This window comes from Lissotriton helveticus, chromosome 12 (genome assembly GCF_964261635.1).
Source record: "Lissotriton helveticus chromosome 12, aLisHel1.1, whole genome shotgun sequence".
Classification (NCBI taxonomy): Eukaryota; Metazoa; Chordata; class Amphibia; order Caudata; family Salamandridae; genus Lissotriton; species Lissotriton helveticus.
Window position 1 is genome coordinate 493,261,506 of NC_136073.1, and position 21,808 is coordinate 493,283,313.

A 21,808-nucleotide genomic window follows, 5' to 3' on the forward strand; every position below is an offset into this window, starting at 1 on the left:
CCCTTCCCTTTATATCCATTTAGTACTATCAGGAACTCCTCTATTACTTTCTCTTTGTTGGTTGCACTCCTGAGTTGTTGTTATCTCCCGCCACAGTTCTTTTTGTATGAATGCTGTATGAGTGCCCCCAAAAAAGCAGCACATTTATTTTTGGGATACTTTATTGTTTCCCGGTTATCACTTTGCCCACTGTCAAGTCTCTACTGTGGATCTGCTGCTGAGACTCATATTATAAGGTGGCATTCTGAAAGACGTGGGGTAAGTGAAACGACTCTGAACGCATATCAATGTATAAAAAGAGTTAGAGTATATATAGAATATTGCGTTGTTATCGTCTTTCCTTTACAGTATCCGTTCCTGGCTGACCTAATTTCATCATCTCCATTTTCCCAATGTATGGGGAGAGTGGTGGACACTCGTTGGTTTTAATTCCCCCCTTACTTTTTGAGAGAAGTTCCTAGAGTGTGTGTTTCACAGAACACTCTGGGGGCCGCTTTGTGGAAGTTAGGGGTATTTATCTTCTCTCCCGGGGAGTTTGGCTACTCCTAAACCTAACAGGTTGTCTCGGAGGGACGATAGGGTATTAAAGGCTTAGTCAACTGAGCAGACATCTTAAAATCATGTGACAAAGGAGGGGTCTAGAAGACACAGCCAAACTCTCAGTCCCTGATTTTATATGATAGTAAATGAAGTGTTTGGGCTTAGAGAGGGACATAATAATAGAAAACAAATAATAGACCACACAGGGAACTGGTACATCCATGGATAATAAGGAATGAATTGCTGCATGTTCAACGTATTGCAGGGACTACCATGTGGCGATGATTATTGGAAAACTGGTAGCGTGAATGTTATATAGTATGAAAATATGTGCCACTGCTATTATTGTAATATGTTTACTTATTCGCATGAAAATGAAAATAAATGTTTAAAAAAAAAGTACCTCCTCTTGATAGTGCTTGGCACAAGAGGAGCCCGCATATTTTTAAACACACTTAGAGAAGACTTTAAGCCGATTGGTAGCACTCTAAATATGTAATGGCAATACTCCAACATAAATCTTAAAAATGTTTGATAGGTTTCTTGCAAGGGAATGTGCAAATATGCACCCTGTAAATTTACTGAAGTAAGAAAGTCCTGGATGTTTATCATATAAATTATAAAGTGAAGGGTGACCATCTGAAAATGAACCGTCCTTACCCCAAAGTGCAGTCACTTCAAGTCAAGAACTGGCCTGAATCATCCTTAAGCCTTTTGGACCAGAAAAATATCTGAGTAGGCCTCATTGCCTTGTTCCTTGTTCTGAGCTGAGAACTGACATGATGGCCCTCTTCTTAAAAAGGATCTGAACCCCTGCAAGCGGATCTTCCTGCTTTGTCTTGTCCTTTGGTAACTGTGTACAAATGAGACCCGTCTCAGTTGGACTATCTAAAAAATGTATAGCACTGCCTCTCCTTAACATACTCAAGCCCCCTTAAACCATCACATTCCATTTCTGAATGCTCATAAGTTATTCCCTCAACTGGTCTCCAGAAATTGGAAGCACTCTTGTTGTCAGGATATTCTCGTATCTGATCCGGCCCGCCACGAGGCCTCACCGTCAGATGATGAGTTCTTTTGCTGATATCTTCTCCTTCTGCAGGTAGAGGATTTAGAGTCCTTTTTGGGGGAAATCTTTGAGTAGAGACTCAAAGTTTTTTGTGAACATGATGACCCTTTTATATTCCCATGGCTAAAGCATAATGCAGGAATCCTTCTTACCATCAAACAGAAATGGCAGAAATCCTAAATTGCCTATGATGTGGTATGTAGAATATCTGACATCTCCTCTCTTCTGACATATTTCCCTTATGAAATTGTCAGAGTCTCAGAGCAAGAAGGAGAGGAGCTTTGAAGCAAACCTGAAACAAGAAGCCTTAGGACCCTAGGCCTGCTTAAGTTTCTGTTTAGATTTCTTTTCAATTGTCTTTGCAATTGCTACCTCAATCATATCCTGGATCTCAGCAGGAAATGTCAGTGTCAACTTGTCCCTGGAGGGAATGAGCGATGGCCCTCCAATTTATACATTCTAGCCCGATTCTGACTTTCATCACCAGAAGATGAAGAAAATACATACCTTCTATTAACCATTTGCCTTCCATAGTTAGCCAAGAAATCGTAAGGAAAATAATTGAGTCCCTGTTTAAATGTCCTAGGTGAACCCAGAGGAAGACCAATCTGAGCAGTGTCACCTATAGAATTTAAGGACGTGTCCACCATTCGTCAATTAATGATTGTACCCAGCATAAAGAAATAAGTATGTGAAGTAAGAGGTGCCTTCACAGGGAGTCCCACCTACCACCATGCTGGCTGCCACCGAGAGCTCTACTCCATCTACTGCCTCACACTGATCCTGCGTAATTCTGCTTCTCCCTGGCCTTTAAAGGCAGCCAAAGCCTCCATCACAGAGGCATCAGCAGCTGTCAGAATTGGCCACCATCCAGGAAAACTGTGCTGCCCGGCTGTTCTTGTTATGCTCAAATTTGCCCGCAGCCTGGAAAGAGGCAAGATTAATAAAAAGTAATGATTGAGAAATGCAGCTGAGGCTCCGCCTCTGCCATGACCTGTTTTACTGGTAATTCTCAAAGACAGAAGAAAACAAGAATGGTAAGATGGTGGGACATTTACTCTGTTGTAAACCTTAGTGTTGGTGTCTCAGATGGCAGGACTGACTCATGTGCCATGAAATCAAGCGAGGGAGGGACAAGGAAATTATAGATTATACCCAGATAGAGTCCTCTATCTGAAGAATCTTTTTTGATGGATATCTACAGAGTTTGTAGTTTTTAGTGGCTTTGCATAGATATTTTACTGGTGTTATGGAATCAAAGACGTGCATGTGTCTTTCTAAAAACAGGGACTATTATTGATTGAGGCAGGTTAATGGGAGGGGCCATTGGTTGCTGAGTTTAAATGCAATGATAATAAAGTGGCCCAAAGGTCAATATAGAATTTAAAAAGGTCACCTGTGGGCTTTATTTGTTGGAAGTCGAGAGATGGCTGCAGTGACCTCGGACAACTGAAAAACAATTAAATGACCATCCCTCATATCCTTTAATTCACTGTCCTCTTCCTCATTAGTATAAATGGTCTTAAAATGATCAACCCAAGCTTGTGATGTAATAGTGCATGCCTGATTAGATTGGTTGCTGTTAAAACGAGGACAATTTACCACTCTCCAGAAAGCAGCACTGTTACTTTGCTGACTAGCAGTCAGGTGATTCTCCCAGACCTCCTCTTTGAGATGGGTCTTACAATCCTTGCAGGCCAAGCAATTGGCAGCCCTGGCTCTTTTAACCTTCTCCTGGCACGGAGGTGTTTTATGCACGAGATTCCGTAGAACCTTATGAGCTTTAGAGAACCTTTTATCAAACCATCTAACTTCTTGGGTCGCAGAGGGCACACCTACTTTACAAAGTGCTGCTTTATGAAACCTACAAATATTTAAAAAGGACTTGATAATACCATGCACCAACTCTTCCTCTGAAGGACAAGACTGGAAATCAGCTTGGCAGATGGAAAGCAAACAATGAATAAAATCTGAGGGGACAATAGAGGCCCACCGCACCCTTCGTCCCTGACCAGTCAGAGATGTTGGCTCCTTATATAAAGGTACTATGCCAATAGATTTTTTGTCCCATAGGAAAACAGCTTTTAGGGGATTATGATCACTTAAATTGTGTTACAATGCTTTAAGTTCTTAGAGAACTGAGGATATGCAAGAAGAAACAAAGTTATAATCTATTATAGAACTATGACCTCCCCCTTAAACGTGGGTATTCTCTCAATTGCGTTCTCCTGATTAAGATCCATTAAATTAATCAAGTTGAGCTCAGTAATTAAACTAATAACAGACTCACCTTCGGGAGTGTGCTTGAAATGTTTCTGGTCGATAGTTAAGAGTTCAAGGTCTGGGTCATTATTCTTGAGACATGAATAACATGAATGTAGATTAAAATCCCTGGCTAAAATGAACACAGTGAATGGAGGTTCAGATTGATAAAAGTATTCTATAAAGGCTTTAAGACTAGTAACAGTATCCTGTTCATTCTTAGATGTGGCTGCATTATAAAAACTGATAAGGAGAAAACTACACCTATTAGTGAAAGATAAAAGGGTACCCAAAACAGTCTTTGAGTTACATTTCAATACAACTGCTTTACAGCTAAGGCCCAAGTTTACTGAAGTGGTTAAGCCGCCGCTAGCACGCCCACTGGATGAGTGGGTCGCTGGTACTATGTATGACGTAAAATCATCCAAATGTAATCAACTGTATAATATTTAAATGCAGTACAGCTGGTTTATATGGCTTTGTTGACATTATATCTGAATATGAGCTGCACATGTTACTGTTCCACACCTACAAAATTAGAATAAAATGTTCCAACACAAAATACATAATTTAGATGGACGTTTTGGACATGCCCTATATATGTCACTATACCGTATATGTTGCAATTAACCAGGCCACCCATATTGAGGGCATCAGCACTGAAAGTAGGAGTGAGGGTGGTGCTGCAGCACTCCCAAAGTAACCATGTCAGAATTCCAATTGTGAATGAGCAATAAAGATAGCTTTAGATTTTGTTTTTATCTTGTCAAATTTGCTGCACATTGAAGATCAGGGGTCAAATATCAGGCTAGGTCTTCTGACCTATTGCTGTTTATTCTTTTAACATGGAAATTTGTGTTTTATTTCTCTGACTGCAAATTGAGAGTATTTCATAAAAGTAAACAGTTGACAATTTTGCTGGTGTGAAAGGAAAGGCTGCAGGATGTATTTTTCTAAAACACTACAACATTGAAATGCCTATAAATGAACCGTACAAATATTTCAAAATATATCATCAGTTATTAAAGGACTAATGAAGAGCTTTTTTGTCATTCTGTTGTATGATGGATACAAAGATTTGAATAGAATCAAAACGAATAAAGGCACTTTACTTGGTGATGCACAAATGGTAAATATTCACTGAAACCCAATTTCCAAGCAGTATCGGTTGTGCTCTAGATCAGTAAGACTGGTCCACCATTTTAATGGAAAATGTGCTGTCTGTAAATGAGTGTGCTACCACACAGCGCATTAATAATATATTTGCGACAGTGTGTGCCAAAATGCATCCCCAGCTACATACTACACCCTCACCACTCTTCCTCAGTGTGTTTCACTCATTTGCTGCACATGTTCTTTGTTTGATGCTTGGATTTGTTCACACTCCCTTTGAGTTCAGTGTCATTACATTGACAGCAGCACTCCCATTCTAAAGATTTTCCACGTCCATCTTGTACATCCATATCCTGCTGCCTCTTTTGCCAGAACAACTCAGCTTTTATCTCCTTGGAACTGGTTTGAAAATATTTGTTTTCAAATATATCACTTACATAATATTCTATTTACAGAAATCCTAATGGTGATGGATTAGCGGAGTGGCCAATCTATAACGCTGAAGAGCAATACCTTGAGATAAGCCTACAACAGAAGATAGGAAAGCAACTCCATCATCATGGAATGACGTTCTGGAGCAAGACACTGCCAGAAAAAATGAACGCATTTTCTGCTCAAAATAAAGAGCATGCAGAGTTATAATTAATCGAATGGATAATAAGAAGCGTGAATTTGTGATTAAGTAATTAAATACGTCCTGTTATTCTAAAACATGCATTTGGCTTGCTATTTATTTTAGCAGTATTTAAAATACTGTATGGTAAACTAGAACAATTTTGCTTACGGAAGAAAAACCGTGTTCTTGGAAGAGTGCTAATTATGCTTTCAGAATTGTTACTGTTGGCGAAATATCAAATTTCATAATGCAAATCAGAGTGAAGACCACAGACTGACCCTGAAACCTCCCAAAGTTATGATCATCTCCACTATATTTACCCCAACATAATTTATGTTAAAAAGCCTATACATTGCATCATTTGAGGCTGTGTAAAGATTGATCAAACTTTCAAACTGGTAAAATCTGATGTTTATAACCAAGACATCCTTATATGCAAGTGTATGCACGTCATGTATTTTAGGTGCAACTGCAGACAGAATTAGTTGCCTGTCAAAGCTAAGGTCATCAAAACAAAAAATGTACAGCAGGTGCGGCTGTGGATCAGATATTATTTAGGTCAGTCATCTTCAACTACTGCTTGAAGAAAGTATCATTCATATTTTTGGGCAGACCAAAGGAGGATTTCAGTCTCACTGTGTATTGAACCTTATGTATTCTCCCACAAGCCATGGTATACCAAGTGGAACAGTACTGAAGGAGTAAGCCCACAAAATCCCAACCCACTGCATACCACAACTACCAACTTACCATACAATAAGTACAATAATATGAGGATAAAAATTTTGTTGACATTAGTATCGTCCAAAACTAGACAAAAATATATTTTTTTTAAAATATAGAGTTTAAAGTTGTAAATGTTAAATATGTTACGGTGTAATTTTAATATCATGTAAATTAAATACATTCTGCTAATATTTAATACTATATAATTACTTAAATAAACACAAATATATTTGTTTATATCTTCATAAAACAACAACATACATATGCATTTATATATAAATACACAGATTTTGTAACATAATTCAAAACAATATTTAAAATTGTATAGATATTTTTATATTTTAATGTATTAATTAATAAGAACAAATGTAATCATGCATGTAAACAATAAATAAAATATAAAAAATCGAAAAGAACAAATTTACAAAAAATACCATAAACATTAAAATGAATTTAAATCAAAACAAACACATGCACATATAAATAAATTAAACATTCATGCTATAAACTCTATCTAACAAATGTTTGTACAGCTATTAAAGTCTAAAATTAATAAATAGACGATTCCTACTCTAGTTTGTGCAATGGTAGGGAAACTGTTGGACTTTGGAGGGGTCCACTTTTTTACTCCCTCTCCAGTCTGTGCAACATTAGGGTAAGCAACTCCATCATCATAAAATGATGCTCTGGAGCAAAACACTACCAGAAACAATGAATGCAGTTTATGCTAAAAAGAAAGAGCACACAGAGTTATAAATAATCAAATGGATAACATGAAACTTTAGTTTGTGATTATTAATTAAAATGTCCTGTTATTTTAAAACATGCATTTAGTTTGCTGTTTATTTTGGTAGTTTATACAATTCTGTAAGGTAAACTTGAACAATTTTGCTAACACAAGGAAATCTGTATTCTTGGAAGAGTGATAATTATGCGTCCTGAATTGGTACAGTTGGCAAAATATCAAATTACATAATGCAGATCAGAGTGAAGACCACAGACTGACCCTCAAACCTCCCAAAGTTATGATCATCTTCACCATGTTTACCCAAACATAATTTATGTTAAAAAGTATATACATTGCATCATGTGATGCTGTATAAAGGTTGATTAATCTTTCTAACTGAAAAGATCAGACGTTTATAATCAAGACATCCTTATGTGCAAGTATAATGACGTCATGTATTTTAGGTGCAACTGCAGATAGAATTAGTTGCCCGCCAAAGCTAAGGTCATCAACAGCAAAAATGTACAGCAGGCACAGCTTTGGATCAGACATTATTTAGGTCAGTCATCTTCAACTATTGCTTGGAGAAATTATCATTCATATTTTTGGGCAGACCAAAGGAGGATTTTAGTCTCACTGTGTTTAGAACCTTATGGATGCTCCTACAAGCTATGGTATACCAAGTGGAACAGTACTAAAGGAGTAATTCCACAAAATCTCAACCCACTGCATACCAAAACTACCAACTGTGCCTTCCTTAAAAAATACATATCTGGAAAGAGACACTCTAACAAAATAACAGTCCCAATCCCTGAAATCTTTCCAGTGATAGACATCTCCAAAAAATTATTGCTTATCGACACAAAAGAGATGTTCTACTATATGAAAATCTAAATAATGACAACACATTTTAGGATCACTGGTACAATATCATGGTAAACAAGCACTGGCGTTGCCAATAGGTTTCGCATTTAGAAAGTTGGAGCTATTGGTTTTGTAAATTACATTTTATATTTATATATCGTTATTGGCATTGGCATAGCCCTATATATAAATTATATATTGTTATTGACAATGCCAATAATGATATATAAATATAAAATGTCATTTACAAAACCAATAGCTCCAACTATCTAAATGCGAAACCTATTGGCAACGCCAGTGCTTGTTTATTCAGCTGAGTTGCAACATTTGAGTCTGACTAGGGAACCATGCCTCGCACAAACAATTCTTCCCCGGGCGGCACGCCTCCCTGGGTTAAGATCTTCCACCCCATAGGAATGCAGGCATTCCAGTTTCAAACTGGTTCCACCCATGCTCCATTCAAATGTTATCATTCAGGTTAGTGGGGAGAAAGCATGCCCGAAATTTACGAGTGAAATACTTCAATCTTTAGTAACACATAGATATGCGGTAGTATGGAAATTGTGTTGCAGCCACAGCGCTTCAGGTGAGAGATGCATTTTGCATACTGTCGGCTAACAATGCCGTGCCCTGGCACCAGAGAAATACTTCTGACAGAGTTTGACACAATTAATGTTTTGTTTTCTTTCAGCATATGTTGCTCCCAGGCAGCACAACGCTGGGCAATCAATTCCAGGGGAGGCTGCCGCTCTGTTTGTAGAATGCATTTAGTTTATCACACATCTAGCTTTCTTAACAAGTTAGGGCTTATTTGGGAGAAATCTAGATGTCTGATATACATGTTCACAGTGGTCTACTGTATGGTTGCAATCGAGGAGAATTCAGGGTCAGTCACAAGGGCAGGAAGATGAAGTGTGCTCTGCGGTCAAAACCACACTCGAAAGCCCCTCCTGAGCATCAAATGTGAATCTGCAGAGGATCACACCGTGCGCTGTGAAGCACAACTCCCAGGGGATACCACACAAAGCTTTAGTATGTGAAATTGCATGAATCGTGCAATGGCTTTTCGTGGCCTGTGTAATTCTGCAGCTCTGATCTGTAATGTGAGTATCTGGAGTTGTTCTGATGAGACCAATTTATTTAGACTGGTGAGTGTCGGAAAACCTGGCAAGAGAGAATACTCTGCTCGGAAGTCTAATAGCCAGCCTTTAACAGAACATTTGTTACTTTCATTAATCACCTGTCCAAATACAAAAAAATTAACAAAAAGCATCAAGTCAGTAACTCATTATCACACACAAAACATAACTTTCTTGACAGATGAAAGACTCTAATGAACCATTCAAACAATGTTGTTATGATTTGTGGTTATCGTTGCAGAATTCAGCTTTGTTCATATAATGAAACACTAAAGTATGAAGTATAACCGTGTTATAATTCTTATTTTATTAAATTTCCTTTGCCAGAATGTTTTCAGTTAAATTACTGTTGGCAGCAATTGCTGTTCGTTTTACGAGAGAGCGCACATGTACATGCCGTTAAATGTCGTGGGCCTCATTTATGAGGCCTTGCGTGAGTTTTGCGCTTCCGATGCGTCACTTTTTGTGACGCATCGGCGGCGTAAAACTTGCCTCCTGATGCGCACTATTTACAAAGTGACGCATCTAAGCAGATGCGTCACTTTGTAAACCCCTGCGCTACATTATACCTGCGTCAGGTATAATGTATGCAGAGGGGGCGTTCACCCGCAAAAAGCCTCGTAATAGTGACGCAATGAAATCTATGAGATTTCACTGCGTCACTTTTAGGACGCTGTTGCGTCAAAATCTTGCGCCTGCCTCACAGCAGGCGTAAGACTGACGCAAGACCTTTCACATGGGGCTTTCCCCATGTGAAAGGAAGCATTGCTGGAGTTGCGTCACTTTTGTGACACACTCCAGCAATGCGTCACTTTTGCGCCTACAGATACGTCAGAAATACTGACGTATCTGTAACTCCTTGCGACATGATGCGTCACCAATGGCGTTCCATCTGTCTGCAGTGGTATTTGGATGGTTTGAGATCGTCCATGTACCAGCTTGTCTGTTGCATGGGGAGGTTCGGGTGCAGCTTGGGGAGGAGCATCCAGGGTTTATTGCGTGGAGAGCTACAACAGAGTAGCACCTTGTGGTGCGGTGGGTAGGTGTTGGACCAGGGCTCCTTGTGCTGGGCAAGATTGGGGTGTGGATAGGCATGCATTTGGTATCCAATGAGCTGCTCGCTGCACATGCCACCTGCACATGTACGCTGCTTGTGACCACTGCACTTCTGCACTACAGGCACCATTAAGAAGGTCCGGGAGGGGTAGAAGGAGGATCTGTGGTGTTGGCAGAGCTGGACAGGGCAAAAGGGGGCAGTAGAAAACACGGAAAGCAGAAGGAGGGAATTAGCAGGTGAAGGCTCCGTGCTGAGAGCAAAAAGGCGATACCAAAGGGGATGATGGAGAGCAAAAAGGCAGCAAAGGATGCAAGGAAAAAAGGCAACAAGAAGAAAAAAAGCAAAGAGCAAAAAAAAAGTCTACATGGGTCACGGAAGAGCAGAGTGAAAGGCAGAAAGTGTGACAAAGAGTCACTGGGCAACAATCAGAGTTAGCCAAAAGTACGAGTGAGAGTGATCGAGCTGAATGAAAGCAGTTTGAAAGGAGCAAGGAGCAACTGGCAAGCATGATAAAAAGGCACACACAGAGGCAAAAGGTGTAGGAGAAGGAAGACAGAAAAAACAAGAAGTGAGTAAACGTGTAAAGTAAAAAAAAAAGAGACACGGCCTGCAAAAGCAAAGAGCAAAAAAAAAGTCTACACGGGTCACGGAAGAGCAGAGAGAAAGGCAGAAAGTGTGACAAAGAGTCACTGGGCAACAATCTGAGTTAGCCAAAAGTACGAGTAGTACTTGGATGAAAGATCAGCAAAAAACAGTCACGGTTAAGGGACGATGAAAGCTTAAACGAAGGTAGGAATATACGTTCATGAAGAAAGTCAGATTCCTTCAAAGAAAGTTAAAGGATGTACGGAGAGAGAGGGACAGAGAGGAGGAAAGGTGGGAGGGAACACGGCCTGGAGGAAGCTGGCTGGGGAGGGGGAGGAGAAATCTGAGTGAACAGATGGCCGTGAAGTAGGGGGCGGGGCGGGGCAGGACTGTCGAGTCATAGCCTGCGGCCGTGAAAAAGTGATGTGATTAATTAGGGGAGGAGAACTTTGCAGAGGCCGGCCGAGCGCACGCTGGGAAAGCCTGTGGGAGGGCAGCTGATGCCTTTGATGTGGGGAGGGAAATGCGCGTGCTTGTGTGGTCACGTGACTGACTCTGACTCACATGCACTGTGAAGAAACGCCAGTGGTTTCACGAGTCGGATCAAGCCCTTGAATTTTCGCCTATTACATTCGCAAGCGAATGATAATAGGCGAAACCTAAAAACTATTATTGTCAAAAAAGTAGTGTCAAAAATATTATTTACCATAATATCACAAGCTTATACTTGTGATGGTCAATACCCTACAAACCTAATAGCCTGCAAATAAAATATAAAAACAATAAATCAATGTTACATAATTTACATATTAAATATAGTCATACAATAAAATAATTGAATTAAATAATTCATAATTATTATTACCAAATTAACTTCCCACCCTATCTCCCTATAAACCAAACAATTCACTAAAATATTATACATTTCTATAAAAAATTAAATTCCAAATCACTTCTAATTATAAGCTATATTTAAAAGTAAAATAGCCTTTATATAAACAATAGTAACACATAAAAGTAACATATCAACTAAAACCCACACAAATGATTACAAAAATATTTTTACCACTACATTATTGAAAATTATAATAGAAATATTGATGTAATTAAAAACAATACCACTTACCTAAAAAAATTTATTCTTTTCATCGATAAAGGTGCATCAAAATATTTGTCTAATAGGATATTTATTTTCCAATATTTCTGCTTCCTGATATTTTGTATGGTAAACAGTCTAAATATCGACTTTTTTATTTCAACAGACAATAATATCAAGTCAAAAATTTCAGAGGGACAGAATATCGAACTGAAGATAAGAAAATTGATAGGAAAAATATCTATGTTACTAATAACGATATTAATAATAGTGTTATGTATTTTATTTTTACAATTTCTGTTAATCATTGAACTAGTTTTAAAATATATGTATTAGATTTTTGAAGTTAGTAATTTATTTTCGTAAATTATGCGTTTTAGTAATGTAGTGGGTGAGGATTTATAGGGGAATAGGATGGGAAGTAATTTAATTGTAGTAAATTCATTAAATACTTTTTTTAGGAATTATTCAATATTTTTAAATAAATGTTGCGTTTTAGTTCTTTAGCGGGTTGTGGGTTTATAGGGGAATAGGGTGGGGAGTACTTTAATTGAAATTAAGTAAATATGTAATTTGTATTTATTGGTATTGATAGGTATTTTTATGTTAATTATTAATTGATAATACATTTTTGTTAATTGGTAATTCATTTTTATTAAATGATTAATTGGTAATTTTATTAAGTGTATTCATTTATTATTGAATTGTGTTGGGAGGTTATAGGGTGGTAGGGTGGGAAGTAATTTAATTGTGATTAAGTAAATATTTTTTTTAGTGTTGAGTATTGATAATTAAATTATTGTTAATCAAATATTAATTGGTAATAGTTTTTGCTAATTATTTAATTTGTTTTAAAATAATGGTTTATTAATAATTAATTGGTAATAAAAAAAAAATTCAACACTTGGGGGCCCATTATGATGTCGGGCGGTTTGCCCCCGCCAGGCTGGCGGTAGTCACCGCCAGCCTGGCGGGGGCAATCCACACTCGTTTCCCCCCCCCCGCCATATTAGTATTTAGTATGGCGGGGGGGACCTCGGCGGACGGAAAGTCCGTCCGCCCCTTTTCCGCCCCGGTCGCCTTGCGGCCGGGGTGGAAAAGGAATAATATAGTGGCGGTGTCTATCAGACAACGCCAGCCATAGTATGATGGGTGTTCTTAGGTGCCTTTCCACGGCGGCGATGCCGCCATGGAAAGGCATGCGGTCTTCACTCTGGGGGCCACCTACGGGCCCCCAGAGTGAAGTATAGGTGGGGGGTGCACACGGGGTGAGGGTACCTGTGGTAACCCCCTTCATTTGCATTAACAAAGCGGCAGGCACCGCGCTGTGCCTTCCGCTTTGTTTATGCAAATACTGATATGCATTATTAGCATTGTGGTGGGCGGTGCAGAGAGCACGGCCTGCCACAATGCTAAAAATGCAGGATGTGCCCGCCACTGTGGTGGGCACATCCTAATTCCCCCCACGGGACCCCCGCCCTTATGACAGGTCGTCCCGAATTCCGACAGGATGGCGGGCGGACAAAGTCCGCCCGTCATCCTAATGACCCCCCTAGTATTTATTAATAATTTATTGTTAATTAATTATTAATTGCTAAATGTTTTTTAATAGTTATTGTTTTTTTGTTTTGAAATGTATTTTTGTTTCATTTTTTTATTATTTGTTAAGACATTTTTAATAATTATTTTTTATTGTATTTATTTAAATTGTTAATTAGTTAATAATTGGTAAATATGTATTAAATAATTATTTATTGGTATTGTTAATTAATTTGTTGTAATTTAATAATTAATTTATGTAATTTTTTAATCATTATTTTAATTATTAGTAAGTTGTTTTGATTCCTATGCTATCCAACACTTTCCCTAATGTTGCACCCTCTGGAGTTGGAATAGTAATTTCATCCCCTACGTTATCCAACACTTTCCCTACTGCTGCACCCTCTGGAGTTGGAATGCTAATTGTAACCCTACGCTATCCAACACTTTCCCTACTGTTGCACCCTCTGGAGTTGGAATAGTCATTTTTACCCCTACGCTATCCAACACTTTCCCTACTGTTGCACCCTCTGGAGTTGGAACAGTAATTTTTACCCCTATGCTATCCAACACTTTCCCTACTGTTGCACCCTCTGGAATGGGAATAGTAATTTTAACCTCTACGCTATCCAACACTTTCCTTACTGTTGCACCCTCTGGAGTTGGATAGTAATTTTTACCCCTACGTTATCCAACACTTTCCCTACTGATGCAACCTCTGGAGTTGGAATAGTAATTTTAACCCCTATGCTGTCCAACACTTTCCCTACTGTTGCACCCTTTGGATCTGGAATAGTAATTTCATCCCCTACGCTATCCAGCACTTTCCCTACTACTGCACCCTCTGGAGTTGGAATACTAATTGTAACCCCTACGCTGTCCAACACTTTCCCTACTGTTGCACCCTCTGGAGTTGGAATAATAATTTTAACCTCTACGCTATCCAACACTTTCCTTACTGTTGCACCCTCTGGAGTTGGATAGTAATTTTTACCCCTATGCTATACAACACTTTCCCTACTGATGCACCCTCTGGAGTTGGAATAGTAATTCTAACCCCTATGCTATCCAACACTGTCTCTATTGTTGCACCCTCTGGAGCTGGAATAGTAATTTCATCCCCTACGCTATCCAGCACTATCCCTACTGCTGCACCCTCTGGAGTTGGAATAGTAATTGTAACCCCTACGCTATCCAACACTTTCCCTACTGCTGCACCCTCTGGAGTTGGAATAGTAATTTTTACCCCTCCGCTATCCAAAACTTTCCTTATAGTTGCACCCTCTGGAGTTGGAATAGTAATTTTGACCTCTACGCTATCCAACACATTCCTTACTGTTGCACCCTCTGGAGTTGGAATAGTAAGTCATTTTTACCCCTACGCTATCCAACACTTTACCTACTGATGCACCCTTTGGAGTTGGAATAGTAATTTTAACCTCTACGCTATCCAACACTTCCCATACTGTTGCACCCTCTGGAACTGGAATAGTAATTTCATCCCCTACGCTATCCAGCACTTTCTCTACTGCTGCACCGTCTGGAGTTGGAATAGTAATTGTAACCCCTACGCTATCCAACACTTTCCCTACTGTTGCACCCTCTGGAGTTGGAATAGTAATTCTTACCCCTACGCTATCCAACACTTTCCCTACTGTTGCACCCTCTGGAGTTGGAATAGTAATTTTTACCCCTACGCTATCCAACACTTTCCCTACTGTTGCACCCTCTGGAGTTGGAATAGTATTTTTAACCTCTACGCTATCCAACACTTTCCTTACTGTTGCAACCTCTGGAGTTGGAATAGTAATTTTTACCCCTATGCTATCCAACACTTTCCCTACTGATGCACCCTTTGGAGTTGGAATAGTAATTTCGACCCCTACGCTATCCAACACTTTCCATACTGTTCCACCCTCTGGAGTTGGAATAGTAATTTTAACCCCTACGCTATCCAACACTTTCCCTACTGCTGCACCCTCTAGAGTTGGAATAGTAATTTTAACCCCTTTGCTATCCATCATTTTCCCTACTGTTGTACCCTCTGGGGTTGGAATAGTAATTGTAACCCCTATGCTATCCAACACTTTCCCTACTGCTGCAACCTCTGGAGTTGGAATAGTAATTGTAAGTCCTTTCGCTATCCAACACTTTCCCTACTGTTGCATCCTCTTGAGTTTGAATTGTAATTTTTATTCTTACGCTATCCAACACTTTCCCTACTGATGCCCTCTCTGGAGTTGGAATAGTAATTTGAACCCCTATGCTATCCAACACTTTCCCTACTGCTACACCCTCTGGAGTTGGAATAGTAATTTTAACCCCTACGCTTTCCAACACTTTCCCTACTGTTGCACCCTCTGGAGTTGGAATAGTAATGTTTACCCCCATGCTATCCAACACTTTCCTTACTGTTGCACCCTCTGGAGTTGGAATAGTAATTTTTACCTCTACGCTATCCAATATTTATTGTTATAGTTAATGTAGTGACTTATTTATTTAAAATTAATTTTTAAAATGTGTTATATATAGTTTTGATATTTTTATTTATATTATTGTTGTGTGTGTATGTATATATTCATACATTATTTCTTACCAATTTATACGTTATTAGAGTAATCAATTTGTAAATATTAAGTAAGTATATATATTATATTTTATATGTATATGTTAAGTTTTTTTACATTATATTTTTAACTATGTTTGTTTTCATTATATGTATTATTTATTTAATGTCATATTATTTTTAAATATTAAAATAAACAATATGTTTTACAATATATTTTTTTCAATATTTTTGTACTTACCTTAATGTAGATAGCACTTCGATATATTTGATGTCAATATTCCTCCTCCGATATTTATGACGTCCATATTTTCAATGTCCATATTCTGTCATTGATTCATTTTGTATCAGATATTTTGTTCAAACACCCAAATGGAAAGTTGCTACAGAACAAAACCTGTGAATATTTGAACAATGCCCAATTTAGCTAATGGATGGCACCTTTCAGACATGTCTACCACCTTTTCACTAATTATATACCATCCATAGACAACTGCATGACAATAACATACCACTGATATACCCAACAGCCACTCAAACACCCATTTAGAAATGTTTTAGGAAATAAAAGAAAATGTAACAACTATGCACTCACTAAAATATTCATAAATTTCGAGTTTGCTACGTTACACCCAATGTTCAAGGTGTATTCAAAGACGCAGACACATGAGTGCTAGTTCCATTATAACTAACCCATATGGCACCACCTAAAATAAATCAATATTAAGTATTGAATACTCCACAAATAGCAAAGTCCATTTACAAATCAAAAACTATTTGCAATAACATTTGTGTTACCGAAAGAAGTAACAAGATATTACCACCTGTCTAAATTTTGCCATGAAAAAGTGAAGACAAACTAACTGTACTCCTAGATTACTTTGAAGACTCCTGGGTTGGTCCCCTACACCACTCTGGAAACATCATCCTAAGCAAGGAATCCTAAAGAATGGAGCAGTAGGTTGACACAGATAATTTCAAGCCACAGCTGGCAAGCACCATTCAACCTTGTGACAATTCATTGAAATACTACAAAAATAACACACATAGCAAACCTTAAGAATCCAACAATCCCTTACCAGAAAACCTTAAAACCAAGCCTCATCCAGCAAATCCTACACATGCATGAAAATATATGTAAAAAGGTACATCTATACAAAGACATGTAGACCACTTAGGGGATGATTACGAGTATTTGCGGTCCATGGACCACCATGCTAGCGGTGGTGGTCTAAACATGGTAAGCTTGGCGGTCTGACTACCCTTTTATGAGTTGGGTATTTTGGCTGTGTGAGGACCACTACCACCACACAGCCGCCATGCTGACACCGCCACTGGTTTCAGAGAGCGGTTGCCACAGAACAGTCCAGTTAGGCTGTGTGAGGCTTGGACCACAAGGGAGACTGGCTGGCAAATTATGAAATGCCTAGCACCCTGCAGAAGCATGGCAGTCCATCCACAGCATTTGAGGTGGCAGAAAGAGAAGGACATAAGGACGAAACTCACCTCCACTCATCTTCACACCTCCTGTGCCAACATGAAGCCCATCCTACCCGTCCTGCCTATTCTCTGACTTCTCGATCACATCCAAAACAGACACTATAGTGGATAAAATCAGCTCAAGTCACACAACTACCTGTTGTCTTGGACACCTCTGCAAAATGATGCCTCACCGTGAAACAGGCAAGGGAGTTGGGGGTCCCCAATTATTTAACACATATAATGTGTCCCTAGCTGGGATTGTCTCAAAACGACTGTCCTAAACAAAGCTGTGGGATGCCTTCCCAGGCCCAAAAATCGGAACTGCACAAGTACACAGAGGGTTGGATTTGTAAGGTGGACACTCAGGCAATGGTTGATAATGAGTTACATCTGTGGGCCACTTATTTGACCAGCGTGGTAGCCGATCTGGGCTGCCTGTGCTGGTCAGAGGCCACCAGAGGCCCAGTGGGAGCCTGAGCAGTCTTTCCAGAAGCAAATGGGCCTCTATTTCCTTACTTTTACCATGGGATGGAAGTGTCATTCCCAGTCTCTCACTTGGCTGGCCCACTGATGTATAAGGGGCAGCGGCAGGGGGCCAAGCAGAATTGGCCTCACTTATTTTCATGTGTGGTTTACCCTAGTGAACTAATCCATGCACAAAGAGTCCCGGCAACATTTGGATTTGTTGTTATCTCAGTATATTTAAGAAATAAGTCTCTTTTAGAGAACCCAGGAACTTGTTTTCATAATACTTACAACACTGAAGCAGTCGTTTGCTAAAAGGCGCAATCTGCAAATATGGGCAACTTTTTTCTTATGGTGTCCGGTCCTACATTTGGTCCAATCCAACCCTGAGTACACCATACACAAAGGAACATGTGTCAGCATTTTATTTAAAGTGATAGTGATGTCTGCTTTTATTTGTGAACCACAACACCACCTCCTCCACAACATCACACCTAGCAATGTGTGTCACACATAAGACTTGACATTTCCTGCTTGTTTGGCATGACACTTTTTATCTTCATCAGTGTGCAGCTCACCATTTTTCAAGTCTTAATAAAATCACATTGAATGGAATACAACTACCAGGAGGCCTTGTGATTCCAACTCTGACCAAGAATCCTCAGTGAATATGACATGATCACAATGTACACATCCCTGCTCCCATTGTGAGGTCAAAGTAACATCAGTATGGATGTGTCCTCAAAGTCAAACACACCTTCTTAACTACGACTCTGTAGTTGACTCTCACACATATCCTACATCAAAAGGCAATGTCACTCAATGGGATTAAATAGAAGCAGTGGGAAAAAACATCATAAGGGCACAATGGGAACACTCTCTGCAGGATACCTATGCCTTCATCTGGGAAACCCTGGAAGCCTGGGGCAGTGGACCACACTTCCTTTTGCAAATGCCTGACAAATTCCAAAGCAAACACAAGGAGATGATGGACGGAGTGATTAAACTTTTCAGACACTCACCCCAATCACAGGTCTGGGTTGAATCCATCATTGTTCCTTAGCTCACTTCGCCATTGGACCTGGGAACTGAAATGTATCAGGGAGAAACAATGGGACTTATCAAAGCAAACACAGCACCACAGCATCAGGCAAACACATCTAGAGGAAGTAGCTGAAATATACACACCGCGAAATGGACACATTGCTATGCAGAAATACACAAAGAAGTGAGAAGTTGACACCCTCCAAACACAAACATCTAACTCCAACACACCTAGTGCATACTCAACCTACATTCTTAAGGAACAGGGCAAGCTAAATGTGGTTGACTGTGGCCAAGCTGAAAAACTTGCCTAATGGAAAACCCCACAATCCAATATCACCCCCACTTGAGTTTCATCCCACATACCCATTCAATGAACATGCACCATAGTCCACTGAAACTACAGAACAGGTACAAAGGTTAGATAACACTCACCACGTTCAATGGGTCACCAATATGGCTCATAGTTACACAACTGTAGTCACTCGTTTTAACGAAAGCCAAAACAGATAATAGCATGAAATGGAATGGCATGACACGGTGTAATTGATTAGTAAACAGTTGTAGTTCAAAATATACCAACAAAGGCAAACGGCCAGTCCAAAAGTCCAATGTGACCCAGCACTAACCCCCAAGGTGAAGGTGATGGCAGCACTGCATTTCTTTGCAACAGGAATATTGCAATAACCAGTCCATGTTTAGTAATGTTCTTTGTGATTTGTTGCTGGCACTGACCTGATACATGAAACACCATACAGCATTTCCTAAACCTGAAGATTAGGCCACCATCAAGGGTGATTCTTTTGGATTGGGGTGAATATCCCATGTAATTGGAGCAATGATGGAACTCTTAAAGCTTTGGATGACCACAGGCCAAAGAACAGGTGTATCGCAACAGGAAACCCTACCACTTCATCAATGTCCATGTGGTGTGTTTGCCTGAGATGTGAATTTCACACATCTGTACCAGATTCCCGGGATCTGCACATTACGCATATATCCTGCATAACAGCATCATCCAACATTTGATGAGTCAACTGCAACCTGAACGGGCCTGGCTTGTTGGTAGGTGATGTTGTTATGAATGATGCAGTGTGTGTTGTTTGTATGTCAGATAGGAATATGTTGTTTGACAACTGAACTCTTCCCTATCTTCATTGTAAAAAACCCTGGATACCCCAAACAGCCATTGTTAATGACACCACTGCACAACCCAGACACCCCATCAGAAGTATGCTTTAATGAACCCCATGGCTGGACCAGCCAGATAATGGAGCAGTGTTTTGGACTCCTGAAGTCAAGGTTCCACTGTCTGGATAAGACCGGAGGTAACTTCCAATATGCCCCAGGAAATGTGTGCCAGATAATCGTGGCTTGCTGATTGCTACACAACATTGCAATTCATAAGAACATACTGTAAAATCCATATAAAATCAATAGGTAGATACAGATGGAGGTAGAAAAAAAGTAAGTTTATTGTAGAGGAATTAAGATCCCATCCATCAGGTTCAATCAGTCAGGTGCAACTGACTCTCAAACCTTCTCAGTGTTCTATCACCAAGGAGATATTCAAAGAACAACATCAGTGAGCAAGACATAGATCAGCACTTAAAGATACAATGCTACTATATACATACTAAGAAGAATAAAAGAATAAGCATGCTTGCTTCCTACGTGCAGAACCCAGCAGTGGGGCATTACGCGCACTTACCTGGGGACTAACGGAGGTCTGCACTCGGTGATCTGTCCTTCCCGCCCTGGTCTGGTGCAGTAGCTAGTACCGTTGCACGGAGGGCGGGGTAGGTAGAGGCTGGCACTTCCGCATTCCTAGGTTAGTGGTCTAGTTGCAGGGGGAGATCTTGCATAAAACCCACATGACCCAGCAACCGCGCAGTGGACGGGCGCAGCGGGTGCACCACCGGCGTGCCAAAGGCAAGCCCGTCTGCGCCTGTCCGCGGCCATACGGGGCACAGGGTCAGGACCCCTGGAGGAATTCATGTAGGAAACTATTACTCGTGGCAAGAGTTAGTAGCATTTCGTACTGGGGTGAAGGATGGTTGCAGACACAGTCTGAACCCCGATAGCGCTGACCAGAAAAAGAGTTGCATGCATTGTCCATCCACGACCAATACTTTTTTGAGGATTAGGAATGCTGGACAAAAGCTTAGTTGTGCTTTGGTTAACTGCAGATCATTGAAAAAGCACAGTTTGAAAATCCACGACTATCTTGTTGATAGTCAGGTGGGAATACTTTTTCTCACCGAGACTTGGTTGGATGACGAGTCGGCTCCAGAAATTTTAGAAGCACTGCCCCAAGGCTACGGCATTTGTTGGTTGGATAGACCCTCCGGGAGGGGAGGAGGGATCGCTGTGATCCATAAACATAACATACAGTGCACGCTCGTGCCAGTGGACATTACAGACAGCGAAGATGGCTCCTTTTCTATTAGGGTTTCTAACAATCATATAATTAAGGGCCTCTTAGTTTATAGACCCCAGGGAGGTGCCGCGCAATTTGCAACCAGCCTTATTCAAAATCTAATACAACCGGCTATGCGGTATGAGAAGTTCCTCTTGTTAGGGGACTTGAATTTGCATTTTGATGACGTTTCCAATCTAGTAGCCCAGGAGCTCCGACAAGAGCTGTTAACTGTACAACTCTGTTTAAAATCTAAGCTTCCCAAACATAGGTTGGGACATCTATTGGATCCCATTTTTAGTAACTGGGAAGCTTTTGAAACTGAACCCCTAGTACCCGTTATTTGGACTAACCACTTCCTGATCCCTTTTCAAGTCACCTGTATTGCTGAGAAAATACCGGTGAACTCGGGAGCAAAGAAGAGTCAGAGGAAATGGGCAAATTTCTCTTCTGAGAGGGTTCGTACTGCCCAGGGCGGTCCCCCTGCAGAGATAGATTT

At 40.0% G+C, this 21,808-nt stretch overlaps 1 protein-coding gene across 1 annotated transcript in view; it reads left to right on the forward strand.

Moving 5' to 3' along the window:
• Nucleotides 1-5,699, forward strand: part of LOC144797613 (fatty acyl-CoA hydrolase precursor, medium chain-like) — a 413,977-nt gene extending 408,278 nt beyond the window's left edge. The window contains exon 14 of the mRNA XM_078668304.1: nucleotides 5,440-5,699. Coding sequence (XP_078524430.1) covers nucleotides 5,440-5,626 — 187 coding nt within the window. The 3' untranslated portion in view covers nucleotides 5,627-5,699. The remainder of the gene's footprint in view (nucleotides 1-5,439) is intronic.
• Nucleotides 5,700-21,808: the final 16,109 nt, after the last annotated feature.